This window comes from Hakea prostrata, chromosome 1 (genome assembly GCF_041222555.1).
Source record: "Hakea prostrata isolate BN-2017 chromosome 1, UWA_Hpros_2, whole genome shotgun sequence".
Taxonomy (NCBI): domain Eukaryota; kingdom Viridiplantae; phylum Streptophyta; class Magnoliopsida; order Proteales; family Proteaceae; genus Hakea; species Hakea prostrata.
The window spans coordinates 24,966,774-24,985,356 of NC_142600.1; the positions used below are offsets into that span (position 1 = coordinate 24,966,774).

The window sequence follows — 18,583 nt, forward strand, 5'->3', positions numbered from 1 at the left end:
GTAGTATAAATTGAATAGGGGTTTTTAAAATGAAATATTATAAGTGACTGAATCTTATAACTCATTGGAGACTCATTAAAAAAACGGTTCGAATTCAATTCACACAAAAAATGAAAACCCCTCCAAAAAGATCCAAAAAACTTGAATTGAGCTGACAATTTGCTAATAATTTTGAATGACAGACGTTTCTCTCTTCAGATCCTCCCATATCCTACCTCATAATGGATGGTCGGTAATAAAACACAGATGAAGCTCCAATACTGTAATTGGTGATAAAGTATTAATTATCAGCTTAGGGGATTCTCTACATAAAAATTTAGTTGTTGTATATAAACACTTGTCACATTTCTTACTCCTAAACACATTACTTGAAAGTGATTTGTCATTATAAAATTGTTATTCTTTTGAGATTAACTATTGTAGATAGTGTCTTATAGATTCCAGGATTTTGATTTTTATTTGCAGCAACTACTTCTGCCAATGGTAGTGATCGTGCTACATAATGAAAATAAGATGGTAAAAATAAAAAATAATATTTACAAGTAAACCCCGCCTTTTGATTTTCAACCGTTCGATCTTATTTTATTACCACCATTGGCAGCAACAACTACAAATAAAAATCCCAAATTCCATAAGATGTAAGGATGTCAATAAAACCCTATTGATCAAGCCCAGCCCAAATCCGCCCAGAGCCTGGCCCGATCTCCACTCAATTTTTTCAACTCGAAGGGTGGGTTGGATAACAAAATAATCAGCCATAACAGAATCAGGTCAAGTTGGGGCACGGCTTCAGGCTAACTTGGCACAACCCAACCCTAGGTTAGTTTACTTATTAAAATTATACCTAAAACACATATTTACTAGCGCAATTTAATTGAGCTTGGGTTGGGCCTTGTTAGGTCGAATTAGGATTAGAAGTTTGAAAACCCTAACAGGGTTGAGTAGGGCTTAGGTTTCAATTTCCGCCTGGGTCAGGTTAGGGTTCATGGCTGGCCCGACCCAATCCGGCCCCTTGACATCCCTAATCAGATTTTTTTCAGTCTTTCAAATCATGTGTTAACTTGACAGGATTTAACATCTATTAAAAGAAAAAAGAAAGAGAACAGTGAACCCAAGACTAAAATCCTCTCCTACAGTTTCTTGTGGAGAACCAAAATGCTGAACTATATTTAGTTCATCAGTTTCTGGTGGGAAACCAAACTGCAGAAACTTATATTTAGTTGATTGCTCACATTAGAAAGTTCTAACTTCAACAACTAGAGAACAGTAGCAGACGATTTAAACAGAAAGAGAAAGAAGAAAAAAAATTCTGAAAAACTGAAGATGCTTCAGTAAAAGAACATATTTTAAGGAACATTCATCACTTGAATGGACTGTAACATATCTGAGACAGCAATGACGAGGTCACCAGACTGAATCATCCCCCTGGCCTTCAGCAAAGAGAATGTTCTGTTAAGGTCGCTCTCCATGTCATCTGAGAAGCTTAGGCGAAAGGGTATTAGGCCCCATTGTAGGTTCAGACGCCTCCGCACAGATGTGGTGGACGTGAAAGCAAAGATTGGGCAGTCAGGACGGCAGCGTGAAAGGAGAGATGCCATGTGTCCAGTCTTTGTGTAAACAAAGAGGGCATCCACCCCCAAATTGTTGGCTGAAACAATCCACAAAACAAATTTTAGTCCAACAATGATCACGTCAAAATCATAATGAAAAGCACAAGACCAAGAAAGACCAAGAAGACCAAGAAGAAAAACTCAAGAGCATGTGCCATCACCACTGGTATGCTTAACGACATCATGGACAATGGATCATGACCATTACAGTGTCGCACAAGAACTCTCCAAAGATGTGCAGATACCCACATACCCACTAAATCTCAGCCTTACTTCAGTCCCAAGTTCTGTTCTGATTGAACAGATATGTCAGAATCTCAGGATCCATAATCAAATTCAAAGAAAACAAGAGGTGTCGCACACTAGTTTTAGGGGAAGAAGGAATCCTGGAGTTAATTTTTAATCAAAGGAAGTCCTCTTTTGTATTTTAAAAGGATGTGACGATCAGCCAGTGACATTTGCAGAAGCATTGGCACCAAGAGAGCTCTTATATGGGCTCAAGAACTAGGACTTTCAGACTTAATCATAGAAGGGGACAACTGGGATGTTATAGACTTACTGTGACTCACACAAACAGAGAAGCTTGCCAGAAATTAGAACAATCATCAATGACAGCAGGGTCCTAGCATCATCTTTTAATTCAAACCAATTCACTCACACTCATCATGAAGGGAAAAATGCAGCGGACTGCCTAGCATCTCAAGGAGCAAGAACTCAGCAGCAATTCTGGAATGATCACTCCCCCCCCCCCCCTCCCCTTTCTTTTTAATATGGCCTTAGTTATTTGATCGTCTGGGATGTAAAGTTAAATGCGGGTTTACCTTAACCAAAAAAAAAGGGAATAGGAGACTCAAAGAAGTCATAAATAGAAGCAAATTAGAAAAGGAAACAGCCCCCTCACTGTAACCCAGGCAATAGGACTAACTTCCGTCAGAGAACCTTTAACACAATTGACGGAAAGTTATTGAAGCTCCTATATTTCTAATAAATATTTGATATTTCTGAAATATAATATGCATAGCCATATAAGCATCAGATTCATATCATACTCATTCCACCACCAATGAGCCTTCATTTGACCAGAATTGTGGATGATCGGACCCCTTGATTTTAAGCTATCAATATTCTATAATTTTTGTTTTCAATTAGTTGTAATCCTGTCAACTGAGTTGCAACCTAACACTTCTTGCTAAATTAAATCAACTACATGAGCATGGAAGGAATCCCCACTCAAGTGTCATGTGGAGCTGTTAAGCTAAGAAACAACACAAACCATGTCTATTGGAAAGCCACTTGTTACATTGGGAACACAGTTTCTAGTCAACCAGATGCACATAAAGTTACTTTCCAAAAGACAATAACTTTGTTTTCCTCAATTTTCCCACAATCAAACCTACAGGAAATATTTTAGATATAATTGACCAAAAGGATATCCATATGGCGCATTCTGTTAGTTTCACCTCCACACTGCCAAGCAAACAACCCCCCACCCCCCCAAAAAAAAATTTAATAATAATAATAAATATTGATGTAATATAAATAGATCAGTTGGGCCAGAGAGCTAATCTTTGGAAACCCAAACCCAACAAGAACCCCTCTAAGTTCTTGGTCAAACAACATTTGGAATTAGTTAATTCAATATTTATTTATTTATTTTGGGGTCACCTACATAGGATTAAGTTAAGAGTCAGACTTTGAGTTGCACTTTTTTTTTGAGTTTCACACTTCAAACTAGGATGTGTTTTATTTCTTTATATACATGCCTGTAACCCAGTCACTATTTAGAGTGCATCTACAGAAGTTGAGTACTCTCTTTCATTTGGCAATGTGTGTTGTGTGTTTCTTCCCCTTTCCCCTGCAATTCTCCTCCTTGCAATTCTCCGACTGTTAAGCCCACCATAGCAGCCCTACTCTTGGGCCTGCCGCTGCCGCCCCGCCCCCCCCCCCCCCCCCACAAAAAATCCAGAATAACAAAAAACAAAGAGAGAGAAAGGAACTCCGCATGAAGGATCTCAAGAAGCAGCAGGCATTGGATTTTCAGTTCAACTATAAGCTCACAAAGAGAATAGGAGATGCAGAAGCATCTTTGACATTCCATCTGTTGACATCAACGTCTGTGTGTGGATTTTATTGATTCTGAACAACAGAAACAGTGTTGATTTTTAATATCCTAAATTCCAAAGTGTTTCCTTAAAATTCAGTGTCAAGTGCAACTAATGACTACTCTAAGAGATTTTCCAATTTCAAATCTTCTTATTCCTGAACTGAACATAGCAGGACCTAAAAGCTCTTTTTCTTGATAATATTCCAGGATCAATAGGACTTGTGCTGTAAAAGAGAGCAGCAGGACAAAAGAATTTACAGAATAAGAAATAAATCCCCCTCCAACCAAGAATAGGACAAACCATTTAGAAAACCCTTTATTATCCACACCCCAGTCTCACCTCCAATAAGAGATGCTATCTAGTTCCATCTTAAATTCGTTGTTGCATTGCAAAATGTCATGTTTGTCAAGCTGAAAATGCCCAAATAACTGTAATAGTCAGAATACTTACCCATCTTGGCTGCAGAGTTGCAGATCTCTTCCGAAATACTGTCTGAGAGCGAAGCAGCAATGGCTGGGAGTTCCATAGCTTCATGGCGTTTCTCCTCTCTCCACCACCTTTCTATTCTCAGGCTGACACTTCTAAGCACAGTTAATGCCTTATCTGGAAATTGACCCATGGCTGACTCACCAGAAAGCATCAGAGCATCTGCCCGCTGCCTAACCGCTTCAGAAACATCAGCAACTTCAGCTCTGGTGGGTGTAGGGTATTCAATCATGGACTCAAGCAGCTGAGAAGCAACAATGACAGGCTTATTTAGCGCCCTGCACAGTTGAACAATCCTCTGCTGGGCTGCAGGAACTTGCTCCAAAGGAATCTGAGCACCCAAATCTCCTCTAGCCACCATTGCTCCATCTGATGCCTGAATAATCTCTCCCAAGTTCTTCAAAGAGTCTATACTTTCTATCTTTGCAATGACAGAAATAACACTGCATAGTAACAACACATAGTTCACATGTATGAGGCGGTGGACATTTTCCTCAAGGACTGAACAATTCAAGATTACAATGATGTAAGCAACAAAAATCACAACGGTGATCTCATAATCATCTCATTAACTGACCAATAAATCTACATTATGCTACTACAAATTTCAAATTAATATTCTTGGGAGACTTCCATAGACGACCCCATTTAGTTGGGAAAAGGCTTCTTCTTGTTGTATTCTTGCAGACTTTCAATGGCAGCAAAAAGCTTTTACTGCAGAAAGCAACTACTTTTCCCTTGGCTAACTGTCCAACTTAGCCTCCATTTTGGTATGATTTTCATTTTTCATTTTTTCCCAAGAAATGTTTTTTTGACGCATTTCGTTTAAAATCTATAAAGCCTTCTGAGTGAGAAAACATGAAAATAGAAAATGGGTATGAAGTCCTTTTTGTTCTTTTTTTGGTGATAAAACGATTTCATTACTATAAAAGCATGTACAAAAAGTTTGAGAATTTACTGATTCACCTTCGAGAGTCCTGAGAATCTAAAACTTTAACAGACAATTTGGAGTCTTTTTCTATACGTCACTGAAAGAGTATTTCATTATTTTGTGGTACATTAATGTGCATCTTTCTTTCTTTGCTGATCAATGAGATCGATAGCATAACAGTGTAGTTGAAGGAGGGATTAAATACCCTGGATCAAGGCATACAAACAAGAAATTGTTGTCTCTATTATCTCACTACCATCTCTCTGACTCTTATCCACCAGGTAGGTCTCTCGTGCATTGCCTGTTATTTGGCCTCAGATTTTAATGGGAGTTGGAAAACAGTTGATGTTCAGCCAAAACAGGGAGAGAAGATAGAAAGCTTTTACCCTCTGAAATCAGATACGTGATCAGATTTAAGCATAGGTTAAAAGCTCTGCTATAGGGCCGACATTGCAGACTTTGGGTCACCCTATGTGTGGATACCACACCAAGTTTAAGACCAAGGTTTACAGATTACATAGATGGATGAATCTATATCAGTCTTGATGGATCAGTAGTTGCAGAGCATAGTAAATAAGAAGAATTAATAGAATACCAGGAACAACAGCCAGAAAAGAAGCAAGAGATAAAAGTCCTGAGGAAGGAAAGAGAGGTCACATGAAAGAAAATCCAAAATATAACTCAATAAAAACTCAGGTTCGCCTCTGCCATTGTTCGAGGTTATTGAGACAAAAGATGTCTCCCTTCACCCATTGCATTAAAGTCATTTACATTACACGGTCACCAAACACTTTCTCATTCCATACTCTATTGTGACTAATGGGTTGCCAAACGATTTCTATGTTTTGATCCAAAATGGTTTCATTAATGATATGTGTTAAATAAACAGAAATAAAAAACGATAAATGATAAAAAGAGATCTTTATAGCCTTCAATATTTACCTCCAAAATTACCCTACATTTAAGACCGATCACAGCTAAATACATCAAACCAATAAGAATGGATTTTCCCCATAAAACCATATTTACAAGTTCAGAAACACATAACCCTACTAATGGTTAGAGGAAGGATAGATTTATTTGGTAAGCCATGACATATTAAAGTAAAAAGCACTTGTTTTACAAGCTATGACACCATAAGAAATAAGCAAGTAAGCAATAAGCATTAAAAGTTACCTGTCACTTGATCGTGCAGCTATGTAGCTCTTAAGATGATTAATAACTTCTGCAGACTTGACAAACGAAATTGCAATAAAATCCACACGCTCTGCAATACCGAAATCAATGTCCAGCCAATCCTGTAAAAGACTGAAGCATTAGAAAGTAACTAGAGAGCATGAAAGAGATACAAGAAAGGGATGACCGGATTGGTGTCTTACTGACACAAATGGCAAGCAGCATAATTAGAAAATTAATAACAATGTGGGCAAGGCAGGAGTGGTCAAAGTTCAGAGGCACAAACTCTACCAGCACTGCTATGATATCAAATACATTTACAATAATATAGACAAGTGACCTTGTATGAATGGGAACTTAATTGCCACAAAATCATAAAACCTTTGAAGGAACTACTAGCAAATGCCACTAAGTAAATAATTTTTCACCAATAAGTAAGGGAAGTCACCTGGATTTGATTTGCATCATAATAAATGAATAAATATATGTTGGAAGTTGCACAGATTACAAAGACATTGACTCAATTTCTCTATTTAGACACACGCTGACCTTGGAAGAAATTGTGGGCAGCATCGCATTACGTTCTCGAACTAAACTTCCATCACGCCAGAAAGTCAGATTTGCCCGTGGTAGTAATAGCCCTGGATCAGTACAACGACACTTGACATCGGGTCCAATCTTCTCAATCACCTCAAACCTCACCATCCCCCCATCCACAAGAAGTTCATCTCCCACTTTAACATCTGTATCACATCTGAACTTGTTTGAAATTTGAATAAAAGATCCATTTGTTTCTTTTCCCCCTTTTTTTTCCACTTTAACCACACAAAAAAAAAAAAAACAACAATATCAACAGTTAACCACCCATAAATGATTCTTACCTTCAGCAAAACCCTCATAGTTTACGTTGATGGTATGTTCTGGAGCTGGAAGAGTCGAGTCAAACGCTCGAACACTAAACGTCCAAATCTCACCATCCTGCACAAAAAGTGTAGGAGATTGGATTACTTCCAGATTGTACACTGAAATCCTGCCTAGAATGGTAGGATGCTGTGCCATTACAAAGTGAATGTTTATTATTTGACCATAGTAGCATCTGGATTCATTTCCAATGCAACAATCTGTTAAGTACACTCCTATTGTATCCGACAAAACCATAGTCCTTCGGAACAATGAAATCAATTATATAAATGAGTGTAGAAGTTCTCTAGTATGAACCTAATGAGAACTGAACCTAAAATCCGGATTCTAAGGTAAGGTGAAATATCAACGCCTACAAAGTCCATCACATCATCAATATGGGGTCAGCCCCTCGTAAGGCTTTCATGGAATCATAACAAAAAAGGCCATCACTCCTTTTTAACATCCAAAGTCCAAATCACAAAACCAATTATGAATCTTTAGAAGTTGCATTTATTTCCGCGCTTCCTCTTTCTACTCGTTTAAAGAAAGAATCTTTCTAAAACAGAAGGGAATGTCATTTCGTTTGTATAACATTATAAAACCAGCCCAAATAAATCAGTTTTTTCCACTGCACTCCCTTACTTAAATAATATAGAGTCCGATAGTATCATGAGGGGACCAAATAATTATATCACACTCAATCAATCAACCAACCAACCAACTAAAGAGAAGAAGAAACTCCAGAGTTGTCCTTCAATCAAAATTTAGTTTTTAGTCTATAATATAGTAATCGTTAGATTGTAGTGGGGCATATATTCTCATCTTTTCCGAAAGCACCAATTTAACTTGACATAATAACACCGAAAGATGAAATTTATCAGGATTAGAGTACCTCGGCCTTGGCGGACGGCGCACCACCAAGATCACCCATGTGAATCTCACTCCCTTCTGTATCCATCATGATAGCAACAGCATAACCCTTCTCCTCGTTGAGTCTCCGCACACTCTGGATGACGCTGCGATGCCACTCTCGAGTGCCATGACACATATTGATCCGAGCCACGTTCATCCCTCCCACGGCAAGCGCCTCTAGCTGCTCGAACCCGCAGGTGGCAGGTCCAATTGTGCAAATGAGCTTAGTCCTCCTCGTACTGCGGAATCCATTTTCCTTAAGTTCGGCTTCCGTCACCGCATCAACCTCGATAGCGCTCGAATCAGCTGCAAGAATACCTCCCTTGCCATTATCAGAGACCAAAACCCTACCTGAAGAAGAGGACTCTAGATCTGAGGATACAGCGCATATGCGTCTCGGCACGACATTGAAAGAGATCCGACGCTTGGGAAAAGATGCAAAAGGATAAGTCTGTCTTGAGATGGATATCTTCGATAAAGTCTGAGTCGAGGATGGTGAAGACACGACGAGATGAAGCGCTTGCGCCATTGTCGAATTGGGCAGTGAAAGTGAGCAGAAAATCAAACTCTTAATCCTCTATCGTCAATTCTTCAAGAATTCCTCTCCACCGGGATCTTCCGATAGTGAAATGGTACTGCACGGCGAGGAATATCAGGAATCGGGAGTCGGAGAAGACGGTAATAAGCCACTCTGTCCTCTGAAGACTGGAGAAGAGAAGGAGATTGATCAGGTTTTGTACAAAAACAGTGGAGTTGGAACTTAACTTGGAAGCTTGGGAGCTTCGAGCTTGTCGCCCGAGACACCAAATGGTTGGGAGCTGGGACCTAGTTGGAGAGAGAGAGAGAGAGAGGCGTGAGAGATTTGTTTGTCAAACAAGGGAATAATGCAAATGTGCGATGATGTGAACGGCAGATTCGACCCGGATTTTTATTAAGGTTTCAAGGGAAAATCAAAGCTAGAGACTACTTTGAGAATCTTGCGTATTGATGCTGAATTGACCGTTCAGATTTAAGGTTACTCTTTGAGATGTCCGTCAAACTGGAAAAATCCACTACAGTGATAGTGATGGCCTTTTAGTCATTCACCGATGGCTATATCCTTTTTCTCTTTCGGGTATCAAAGTTATCTAATAATCACAAGGGGCTTTCTATTATGGGAAGGTCGGACTATGTTGCTGTGTTGTTGGCTAGCGATCGTCACCTACACGGCGACATTTTGCCGACATGACAGGGTGTCGATGAAAATTCGACCATTGGTTGCAAGGGGTGTTTAGGGTCGTTTTAGCTTGAATTTTATCGTATAACCTAATTTGAGGCTATTAAACGCACTGGGAACATTATTTTGACATGAAATATCACTTAATCTAAAGTTTATGATTGGTACATGTCTAACTATATGCGGGCAAAACTGAAAATTTAAAAAATTCATATAAAACTAATGTAAACATGAAAAGAGAACACAAATACACAACTAGTAAATAAATGTATTAAAGTTTACAATTCATTATACAATTATGTTGAGGCTCATGCTTCCCATTTTGTTGCCGACGGACACTGAGTCCCGCTTTTTGTTGCCCCCAAAACCTGTAGAGGTCTTACGTCACTTTAGCAAAAATCGGTAAAAAATCGAATGAATTTTTATTAAATATAGTGAATTTTGCGATATATGGTTAAAATTTTAATTTTTCAATAAAATATTTTTAAATAATTATAAAATTATTCCCTAAGAACGTAGTTGCGATACGTATAGACAAGTTCAAACGAACAAAAGTTATTTGATAATTTTGTGATTATCTTGAACCATTTGATATTTGATATTTGATATTTGATATGAACTTCATTTATTCATTTTCTCACCATACTCTTATTCAACGATGACCAGGGGTAGTTAACAACAAAGAAATGGCGGTGAAGATCGTGGTTGGACTTAGGAATGCAAATTTGCCACTCATAGTCCAACCCGTCTCAAGCTCAAATAAGGGGTTGGACTGAAAAAATCTAGTCCTGAGGGTGAATTTGGGCCACCCTAATTAGGAAAAGGGCAGGTCAAGGTTGAATGTAAAATTAGGGTCTACCTTGTTCAGTCCAACATGGCGCTTCTTTCTTGTAGGTTATTTTTTGAATTATGCATTATTTCATTATTTTGTTGTTAGAATCATTGTCGAAGCTAAGGTCAAGGTTAAGTATTTCACAATATTACCGAACAACAGGCACAATAGTAGCTCGTTTGTTTAAGATTGGTGGTTTCGGTAGTCAAAACATGCCATAACCATTCACCACATGGCACTATCATATAGACTTTTCGGTTGAGACATCAAAGCTCAAGATATTACTCCCCGAGCTCGATCATGAATGGCAAACCTAGGGATTAAGGGGCTCATGTTGTGCCATTTTGCACATAGTCCCTCAGTTTGGCAATAAACCAGCCGGTCAACTTGGTCAACCATTTGATCTTAATTGATCCTCTGGAGATTTGGACGAGGAAGATGTCTTGTGGGTGGGGTGGATGTAGTAGCCTAGGAAACCCTGTCGACAAAGACAGACCTTGGGAGGATCTCCCTTTTGTTTTTCTCAACGATCGTTGTACCTTCTCATTTAATGCTTCGTGTGTATTGGAAGATACGTTTAGTTCGATTATATTAGCCCATAACATAATTCCTTCCAAATTGTTGGGAATTCAGGTGGAAACAAGTCACATCAATTACCTAGGTTTTCCAATGTCAGGTATGCATCTTGTTAGAAAAGCCATTGTGCCCTGCTAATGTGTCAACCTTATGGAAAACATGAATATTCTCCTATGATGATCCATTGGTCTATATCATTAAAGTTCAATTATAAATACACTCAACTACTATTATGTATGTAATGCACATTTTACTCATTAAGCATTTATTGTTCATCACTTTATTGGTTTTTAAAGCTCCCCCACCTTAGGATAGTGTCATCATTGAATTTGACTCGAGCTTCAAAGCTGGTTGACTGGTATTAGAGCCAACCCATACACTTTCTTTCTCTCTGTGAGCAGGTTTTTGAGCCACCCATTGGGATTGTTCATGGTTCATTCAAAGGAGTTAGATTCGAATGCAACACGTGTCAATATATAAAATGGCTTATATAGCTGTAAATTTTCATTTTTGGGGTAAAAATATTACCTGGAAATAGAGTCATGTTAATATTGAATTTCAAATTTTAAAAATCGACTATATCAAAAGTATACAAACGATTTGTCTAATTGTTAAGCAAAAATCTGATTCACATTGAATTTCAAAATTTATGGAATCAACTGTATTAGGAATATGAAGGGCCCGACACCAAAAATGAAATTCGAAATCTATGGAATCAGTCTTGTTATTAGAGATAAGAAATGGCATTGAGCTTAAGTCCATTCACATTGAATGTTATAATTTATTTTGTTCATCATCAAATTAATCATCCAGAATAGAGGCCATGGATCCAGGGGATGGAAAGCAGGGAGGAAAAGCACGGAAAGACCAAGAGTTTGAACCCAACACTTTCTTAGTTTTAGCTTCTCTATATAAGAGGCTGCAGCCAAAGGAATGTTAGTGGCAAAATCACATTTAGCATTTGATAAACCCACACTAAAATTGATTCAGAAACAAGAAAAAGGAGGAGGAAAATAAAAGAAAAGAAAAAAAATCACTACTTAAATGAGAAGGGAATAAGATAAAACAGCATTAAATTTACCATTTTCTGAAATAATAATAATAGAAATACCCGAAATTATGAGCGCGTGGGATTCAATAGCGTGTACTTTAAAGTTTAAACGTCAAAGCCTGAAGAATTGCGGGTACCACGTGGCCAGGAGGTGTAGGTTAGGATATTTTTATTTTTAAAGAAGGGTTAGGATAAGTTGGTAATTATGGAAAAAAGAAATGGTATAAAGGGAAAGCCGGGAAAATTTGAAATCCCAAAATTAAGTTAGTTTCTAGTTTCCCACCAAAGTCCAAAAGATAACCGCCCGGTCCAACACCCACTTGGCCCACTCAGTGGTCCGTTCCGGAGTCCTTTCGGGGAATTAAAAATTAAAAGGGTAATGAAACGTATCGGCTCTGTCCCTTCGAGGCTTCAACTACAAGTTAGAAGTTAAAACACGCGACGAGGGGAGGGGAGGGGAGGAGTATTCAATATTTCGCCAAACCCGAAGAAAGAGACGAAGCCGAGTAGAATAGAGTAGAGTAGAGAGAGAAAGAGAGAGCTTCCGTCATACATAAATAGGCAAAAAGCCCTCTTTGCCTTAATTTATTCTCTCCTCGTTTCCAAGTCTTCTCCATCGAAGCGCGCGACTAGACAAGGTTTCTTTTCTTCTTCTTCTTCCTCTCTCTCTCTCTTTTTCTCTCTGTTTCAGTGTTGTTCTAAGGTTAGTTATGGTTCTGATCTGAACGTATTGACGTTTTCGCGCAAATTTTGGTTGAGGGTGAGTTGTGGGTTGTTGGGAAAGGGGTTTTCATGTTCTTCTCTGTTTCAAATTCATGTCTTTCTCCCCTCGTGTTCTGTATTTCTGCTTTGGATCCATGATTGTACAAGGCGTCTCCGACTGTTATTTTCTCTAGATCTGGTATCATCACCATAGGATTTTTACTTTGTGTTTCTTTGTCACGGTTTTATATTTCGTCTGTCTCTTCTTCCTCTGCTTCATTTTTTGTTCTTCTTCTGCTAGCGGTAGTTAGTTAGTTTGTTGGCGGCTGAGATTTCTCTGCTAATTTCAGGCGGTTTCTTTCTGTCATAACGTTTTCCTTAGATCTCTAGTTTACTAATCATAATCATTGTTTTTCTTCTTTTCCAAAATATTTTATTTTTCCTTCTTGTTCCTGTAGGAAGTTGGGAACTATTTCTTTCTTCTGTATTTCCTTGCCAAGGTACTTCCTTAAATATAATCTTTCCTGCGTTTAATCTTCAGGCGACAAATGGCGGGAAAAGGAGGGAAGGGGCTTTTGGCGGGAAAGACCACTGCTGCGAACAAGGACAAGGATAAGAAGAAGCCAGTCTCTCGTTCCTCTCGGGCAGGTCTCCAGGTAAACAACAACTATTACCTTTACCCACCCCAGAAAAAGAAATTATTTTCTTTCTTTCTCTGTCATATCGGTTTTTTAGTTATTATAGTTTATTCAGTAGAAGCCGCAGTATTGGTACTTGGCAAACATGCTTCTTTTCCCTGTTGACTCTCCTCAGTTGGAAATGTCAGCTCAGGGTGACCAATTCTGGTTAACTCTGGCAGTTCGGGCTCTCTTAGTTTGAATATACATTTCCGAAGGTTGGATTTTTGGGTTCCAGCGAGAACTTTTAAATCAGTGGATGTTATCTGTGTGTTGAATTTAGGCATCTGCGTGCCAGAATCAGTATTTCGACAACCGATATTTTCAGTCATGTCATCACATGGTGGACTCCCTTTAAATCCCATGACCACGTCTGAATACTGGTCTCTGTTGGTTAAAAATTGGTAGCCTGCATTTTCTTACTTCTTGTGCCACAAGTTGTGGGGTACTATTTATCTTCGGAAGCTTTCCATTTTATATAAGTTGTTCCTAGTGAGTAATTGATGAATTTTAGCTGGAGGGCATGCCATGCAGACGATCTTCTTTGGGTTTTCTTTGTGCGAAGGATACCTGTGTTCCTTTTTGACGGTTAATTTAAGTTTAAAGTAATGAGGGAAGGTTTGTTGTTTAGTGTTCTAGGCTGATAGGGAGGGAAATCTTGAAAAGTTTCTGATGCTGATTCCTTCTGAAGGTTTTAGACCATTGAATTATTTATGAGTCGACTATGTCAAACTGATTCTAAAACACCAACCAAACACACACACCCTCACCCCCCTAAAACCCTAAACCTGTTAAAATAGTTGAAAAATTGTTAGGCACCAGGAACAGCGTGCAATTACAGTGAATTTTGTTACTTCAGGGAGTTGTCATGTGAAGTTTATACAGGGTTTCACCTATACAGAGGCTTCTTTATCAAAGTTAGGAGTCCAGTTCTGTATGAGGTTTTGATTGGCTTATATTGTGTTTAATTGCTTGATTCTGTTATCTGCAAAAACTTAAAAGAAAAAATCGAGTAATTCTTGTAATCCTTTTTTAATGTTTCGAAGAAGGAATCGGTTGAGCCATTCACAAATGATCCAAGGAATTCTAGGAGAACTTCTTTGGATTTGGAAAAGGAGTAGCAGAGACCACCATTTTAAGGCTTGAACCACGATATGACTCATATGAGATATGAGGTGAGTCGATAAACTATAAGGTAGAAATAAAATTTCTAAAATCTAAAACAAACGGATGGTAAGTGCACGTGAATCGTCTAACGCATGATCATATCTCCCTTTTAGTACTTATCTCAACATAATACCCAAGCAGTATCAGGTTGTAAACTGTGGATTGTATTTTGTATTGGGGCACTCTCTGATTAAAATGTTAGAAACCCCATGAAATTTCTCACTGTGATATTTGGTCAATGTGGATAAAGTCATTTGAATTTTTTGCACTGTGTTGGTGGGTCAATGCTAGGTCCTTATTGTCATGAAGGAGTATAAGGGGAAACTACAGTATATTTTAGGTTTGAGAAGTCAGAAAGGAAAAACTAGTTTACAAATTTTTGGAGGTTCTGAGGCTACTACAAGTCAGCTCTTTAAAGCTTAAGTTCGTTTAGTACAAGTCATGAGCCCATTCTTCTCTGTTTGTCTGTTGAATAGAAGGTTCTATATCAGATTGTTTAATCAAATTCTTGTGGTTCTCATATACATCGGGTGTCTCATGTCATGGTCAGCATCCATGGCTTGATTGTGTTCCATCGTCAATAGGCTTAGTCAAGGTTGCCATACTTTAAGACAAACAGTAACTGCTGGACATTCAACTGGACAATATGAAAAGCCTTGAAGATTTGGTATATGCAAAAAGCATTCTGAAATAGATATGGTGCATGTGTTCACATGTAAGATTTAATGGGTTTTTTTTTTCTTCTTTTCTTCTGATTTCTTGCTAAATGTTCTAGGATATGGATCAAAGAGGTATGATATTTGAGTTGGTTTCAATCGGTAGGTTCATATCTCAGTCATCCTGTAGATCATTGGCATTTTTGTTTAGCATTCATTTTGGAGGAGTGTCATGTTCGAGTTTCAGAGGACGATGGGTTTAGTCATGGGGTTTGGTTCTTCGGTGTAGGAAATAGACTGGCCTGAATCAGGTTATAGATGCTAACTCCCAGATCCCCATATATGCGTCATGTGAAAGGCAATTCTGGTTTCCAGGATCATTACTCTATCAACATTGATATGTCATATACTCTACTGCAGGAACGTTGACAGTCTTGTACATTGAACAATATGTAGAATTTTATTTCGTTGTGGCTCTTTTGTATGTTGTTACTTTCAGTATAACAATATGCGTGTAACGTAAAGTCAAATTCTTTGGATTTGACAATTACTAATTTGCAGATTATTCTACCCAAACAAGTTTCATGAAATACATTAGAGATGTTTATGTTTTTAATTTAGGTTAATTTTCACTTGGACCCGTTGAGGTTTAACCCAAGTCAATTTTATCCAAAAAGAATGACATTTTGCATTTGCTTGGTATCTAGAAAAGACCAACTAAGGACACACTGCTATTTTTATGACCAAAATTCCCGTTTGTCCTTTTGATTTCCTCGCTTCAGCTTACTTAGATCTTCAGCTGAGGTTTTAGGTGCCAACAATTTGGTATTGGAGTAATATTCTAACTGAATATGCTACCAATTGAAATATTAGAAAGGAAAAGGGCATTTTGGTCATTAAAATGATGGTGTGTCTTTGGGGTTATTTTTTGGGGGATACCACAGGGGAGAAAATGTAAAATGTCATTTTTTGGGCAAACCTCAGGGGGTCCAAATGAAAATTACCCTTTAATTTATGATTTCTGGTTGTGGGGCTCGTCTCAGCCTTGTAAGAATATTGCACTCTCTGAATCAAGATTGCCTATCTCTTACTAATAACTGGAGTAACTGTATCAGTATAAATTTACTTGCAAGCCATGATGATGGTAGACTTAAGTCTCTTGATAGACAAAGAATACATTTAATCAATCAGTGTTGCCAATTCTGTTACAGTGGGTAGTAGTTACAATATATTTTTGGCACGAGATTGCAGCTTGGTTTTGTAGCCCATACGTCAGAATGAAGCCTGAGAGACATGCAGGGACATCAACATTGATGAGATTTTACTATATATAAGGAGGGTTGGGTGATATTCTGCGTACGTCAGTGTCATTGCAGGAGCCATGTAACCAAACAGCATCCTTTTCCCGTATGTTTTTTGTTCCAGTGGTGTCTCTGTGGTCTCAGGGGTGTGAAATTAGTATCTTGATTGTGAAGCCTGAGTTCATGAACATCCTATCAGTAATGTTAGTCATCACTTGCATGAACTAACTGTGAGTTTGTTGGAGTAGGACTGTAACTAAGAATAAGTGTGGATTGTAATACACTGGAGCTTATTAAATGTACTGTTGCTTAGCTGAAAATAGGGGAGTTATTTATGCTAGACAACCTTATGCTTAAAGTGATCAGTCAATTCATGAAAGATCTGTAAGTAAAAGTTTTAGCTCACTGCCATGGTTGGGACTCGCAATTTATTAACCTATCATCTGGCCACGATATCAATCATATATTTCAAGTTTGGGAATATTTTTTTTAAATGGAACAATATAATTGCTTTTGTTACTTTTTTTTTTTTTTTTGGGGTTAGTAATAATTCCATGAATTTAAGTTTGCCCTGCTGTATTTCAGCCATATATCCGAATTTGCCAATGTTGCTCGGTTTTCATTGTTGTTATTTAGAGAGCTTGCTGGCTTGTCTGGGTTGACTTGCAACGTATGAAACTGCTTTCATGTCAGGTGATCCAGTGCTTAGCTGGTTGCTTTTATTTTATTAGAGATTTTGTTGATTTGTTTTGATTAGAGGATCTTCTTGGGTGCTGGGCCAGGTTTCAGATAAAGTGCTCATGATTGTATAGTGAAGTGGCAGATTTTTTTTTTTTGGGTAACATAGTGGATTGGCAGATCTGTGCTTAGAGAGTTGAATTGCTTTGTTTCATCCTATTTAGCTGAGCTGCTGGCATAGGGACGCTGTTTGAGTTTTGAGAGGAGCCACTTTGAACTAATTGCCAAAGATTGGGCCTGTCCAATAATCCCCTCCTAGGCCCCTGTAAAAGTGAGATTCGCAATGGTTTGTGTACCTTGTTCTGTTTGCAAAGAGGAATGTTTCTTAAAATCTTCTTGTCTTGAATCTGTCTAGCCTGCTGAATCTTGGATGATCTTGCACACAAAATCTTCCCCCCTCCAAAAAAAGAACCAACAAGAGGAGAGAGGGGGGGGGGGGGGGGGGACACAATGAAACTTTAAATTCATGATTTTTGATGGTTCTAATTGAGTTTTTGTTTCCTTTGAGGGGTTGTAGTTTCCAGTTGGCCGAATTCATCGGCAGCTGAAGTCAAGGATAGCTGCCAATGGACGTGTTGGTGCCACAGCAGCAGTCTATTCTGCTGCTATTCTTGAGTACTTGACAGCAGAGGTTCTTGAATTAGCTGGAAATGCAAGCAAGGATCTGAAGGTAAAGCGTATCACTCCAAGGCATCTGCAGCTGGCTATAAGGGGGGATGAGGAGCTTGATACACTGATCAAGGGCACAATTGCAGGTGGTGGTGTGATTCCTCACATCCACAAATCTCTCATTAACAAATCATCCAAGGATTGAATCTGGGATTAGTTAGGTTTTTTTTTTTAACCCCATTCCCCCATTCTATATACTTGTAGGTTTCTTACTCCAACCGATAATTTGTGTTTTAACTGTTAAACATGGCATTGGATGTATCTGCTCTTTTGGGCCTTGCAGACTCAAATTAATGTTTATTTGTATGATTTGTTAGGATATTTCAGGGTTCTTGGTTAATCGCAAGTCATGTTCTGCTGATACTTTCTCTGATTTTGGTGCCTCATCTTGTTTAGAACAGTGCAACAGGTTACTTTATGATGTCCCTTTACTGCTCAAGCCTGTTATATACTACTGTTTCTCTAATGGTTTATGTATGCCCTACATTTTTAACTTTAGAACACAACACGGTAAGCTCATATATTAGGGTAAATAATATCATCCTGGTCATGTAGTGGATACGTCCCCTGTTCTTGATATACAGGTGTGTCAAATCTTTCCACCCCCAAACCTTAGATATTGGCAGTCAATCTGGGTGTGCGTTGGAGATGGTGATCATTTTGTATCCTAGGGTTTTCTGTCCTTAAATTATTATTTTTAAATTGCGCATACATCATTTTCTAAAAATTTTTCTATAGCAAATGTTTCATTATGTCTAAGACTTTTTTTTTTAAATGGAAAAATATATTTGTCCTTTTTGAATTTTTATTATAGTTTAGGGGAAAGAAAAAAGAAAAATTATTTAAAAACAGTTGGAAACTCAATAGTCTTTCAT

The 18,583-nt window shown here is 38.2% G+C and overlaps 2 protein-coding genes across 3 annotated transcripts; one reads left to right on the forward strand and one right to left on the reverse strand.

The window, feature by feature from the left end:
* Positions 1-1,118: 1,118 nt before the first annotated feature.
* On the reverse strand, positions 1,119-8,969 carry PKP-ALPHA (Pyruvate kinase family protein). Its single transcript, XM_089136699.1, has 6 exons — positions 8,104-8,969; positions 7,190-7,286; positions 6,858-7,051; positions 6,309-6,430; positions 4,166-4,644; positions 1,119-1,648 (listed from the first exon to the last, which is right to left on the reverse strand). Exons 1-6 carry the CDS (start codon positions 8,650-8,652, stop codon positions 1,347-1,349), a joined length of 1,743 nt encoding a protein of 580 aa, XP_088992825.1. The 5' UTR covers positions 8,653-8,969; the 3' UTR covers positions 1,119-1,346.
* A 3,290-nt stretch (positions 8,970-12,259) lies between these two features.
* On the forward strand, positions 12,260-18,243 carry LOC149028443 (putative histone H2A variant 3). 2 transcript variants are annotated; one of them, XM_089136713.1, is made up of 3 exons: positions 12,260-12,436; positions 13,042-13,156; positions 17,557-18,239. In XM_089136713.1, the coding sequence occupies exons 2-3, from the start codon at positions 13,049-13,051 to the stop codon at positions 17,851-17,853; spliced, it is 405 nt and encodes a 134-aa protein (XP_088992839.1). In that variant the 5' UTR covers positions 12,260-12,436; positions 13,042-13,048; the 3' UTR covers positions 17,854-18,239. The 2 variants fall into 2 exon arrangements, with proteins under 2 accessions (XP_088992839.1, XP_088992848.1); XM_089136722.1 differs by lacking the exon at positions 12,260-12,436 and adding an exon at positions 12,485-12,558 and having other exon boundaries at positions 17,557-18,243.
* The last annotated feature ends 340 nt before the right edge of the window (positions 18,244-18,583 follow it).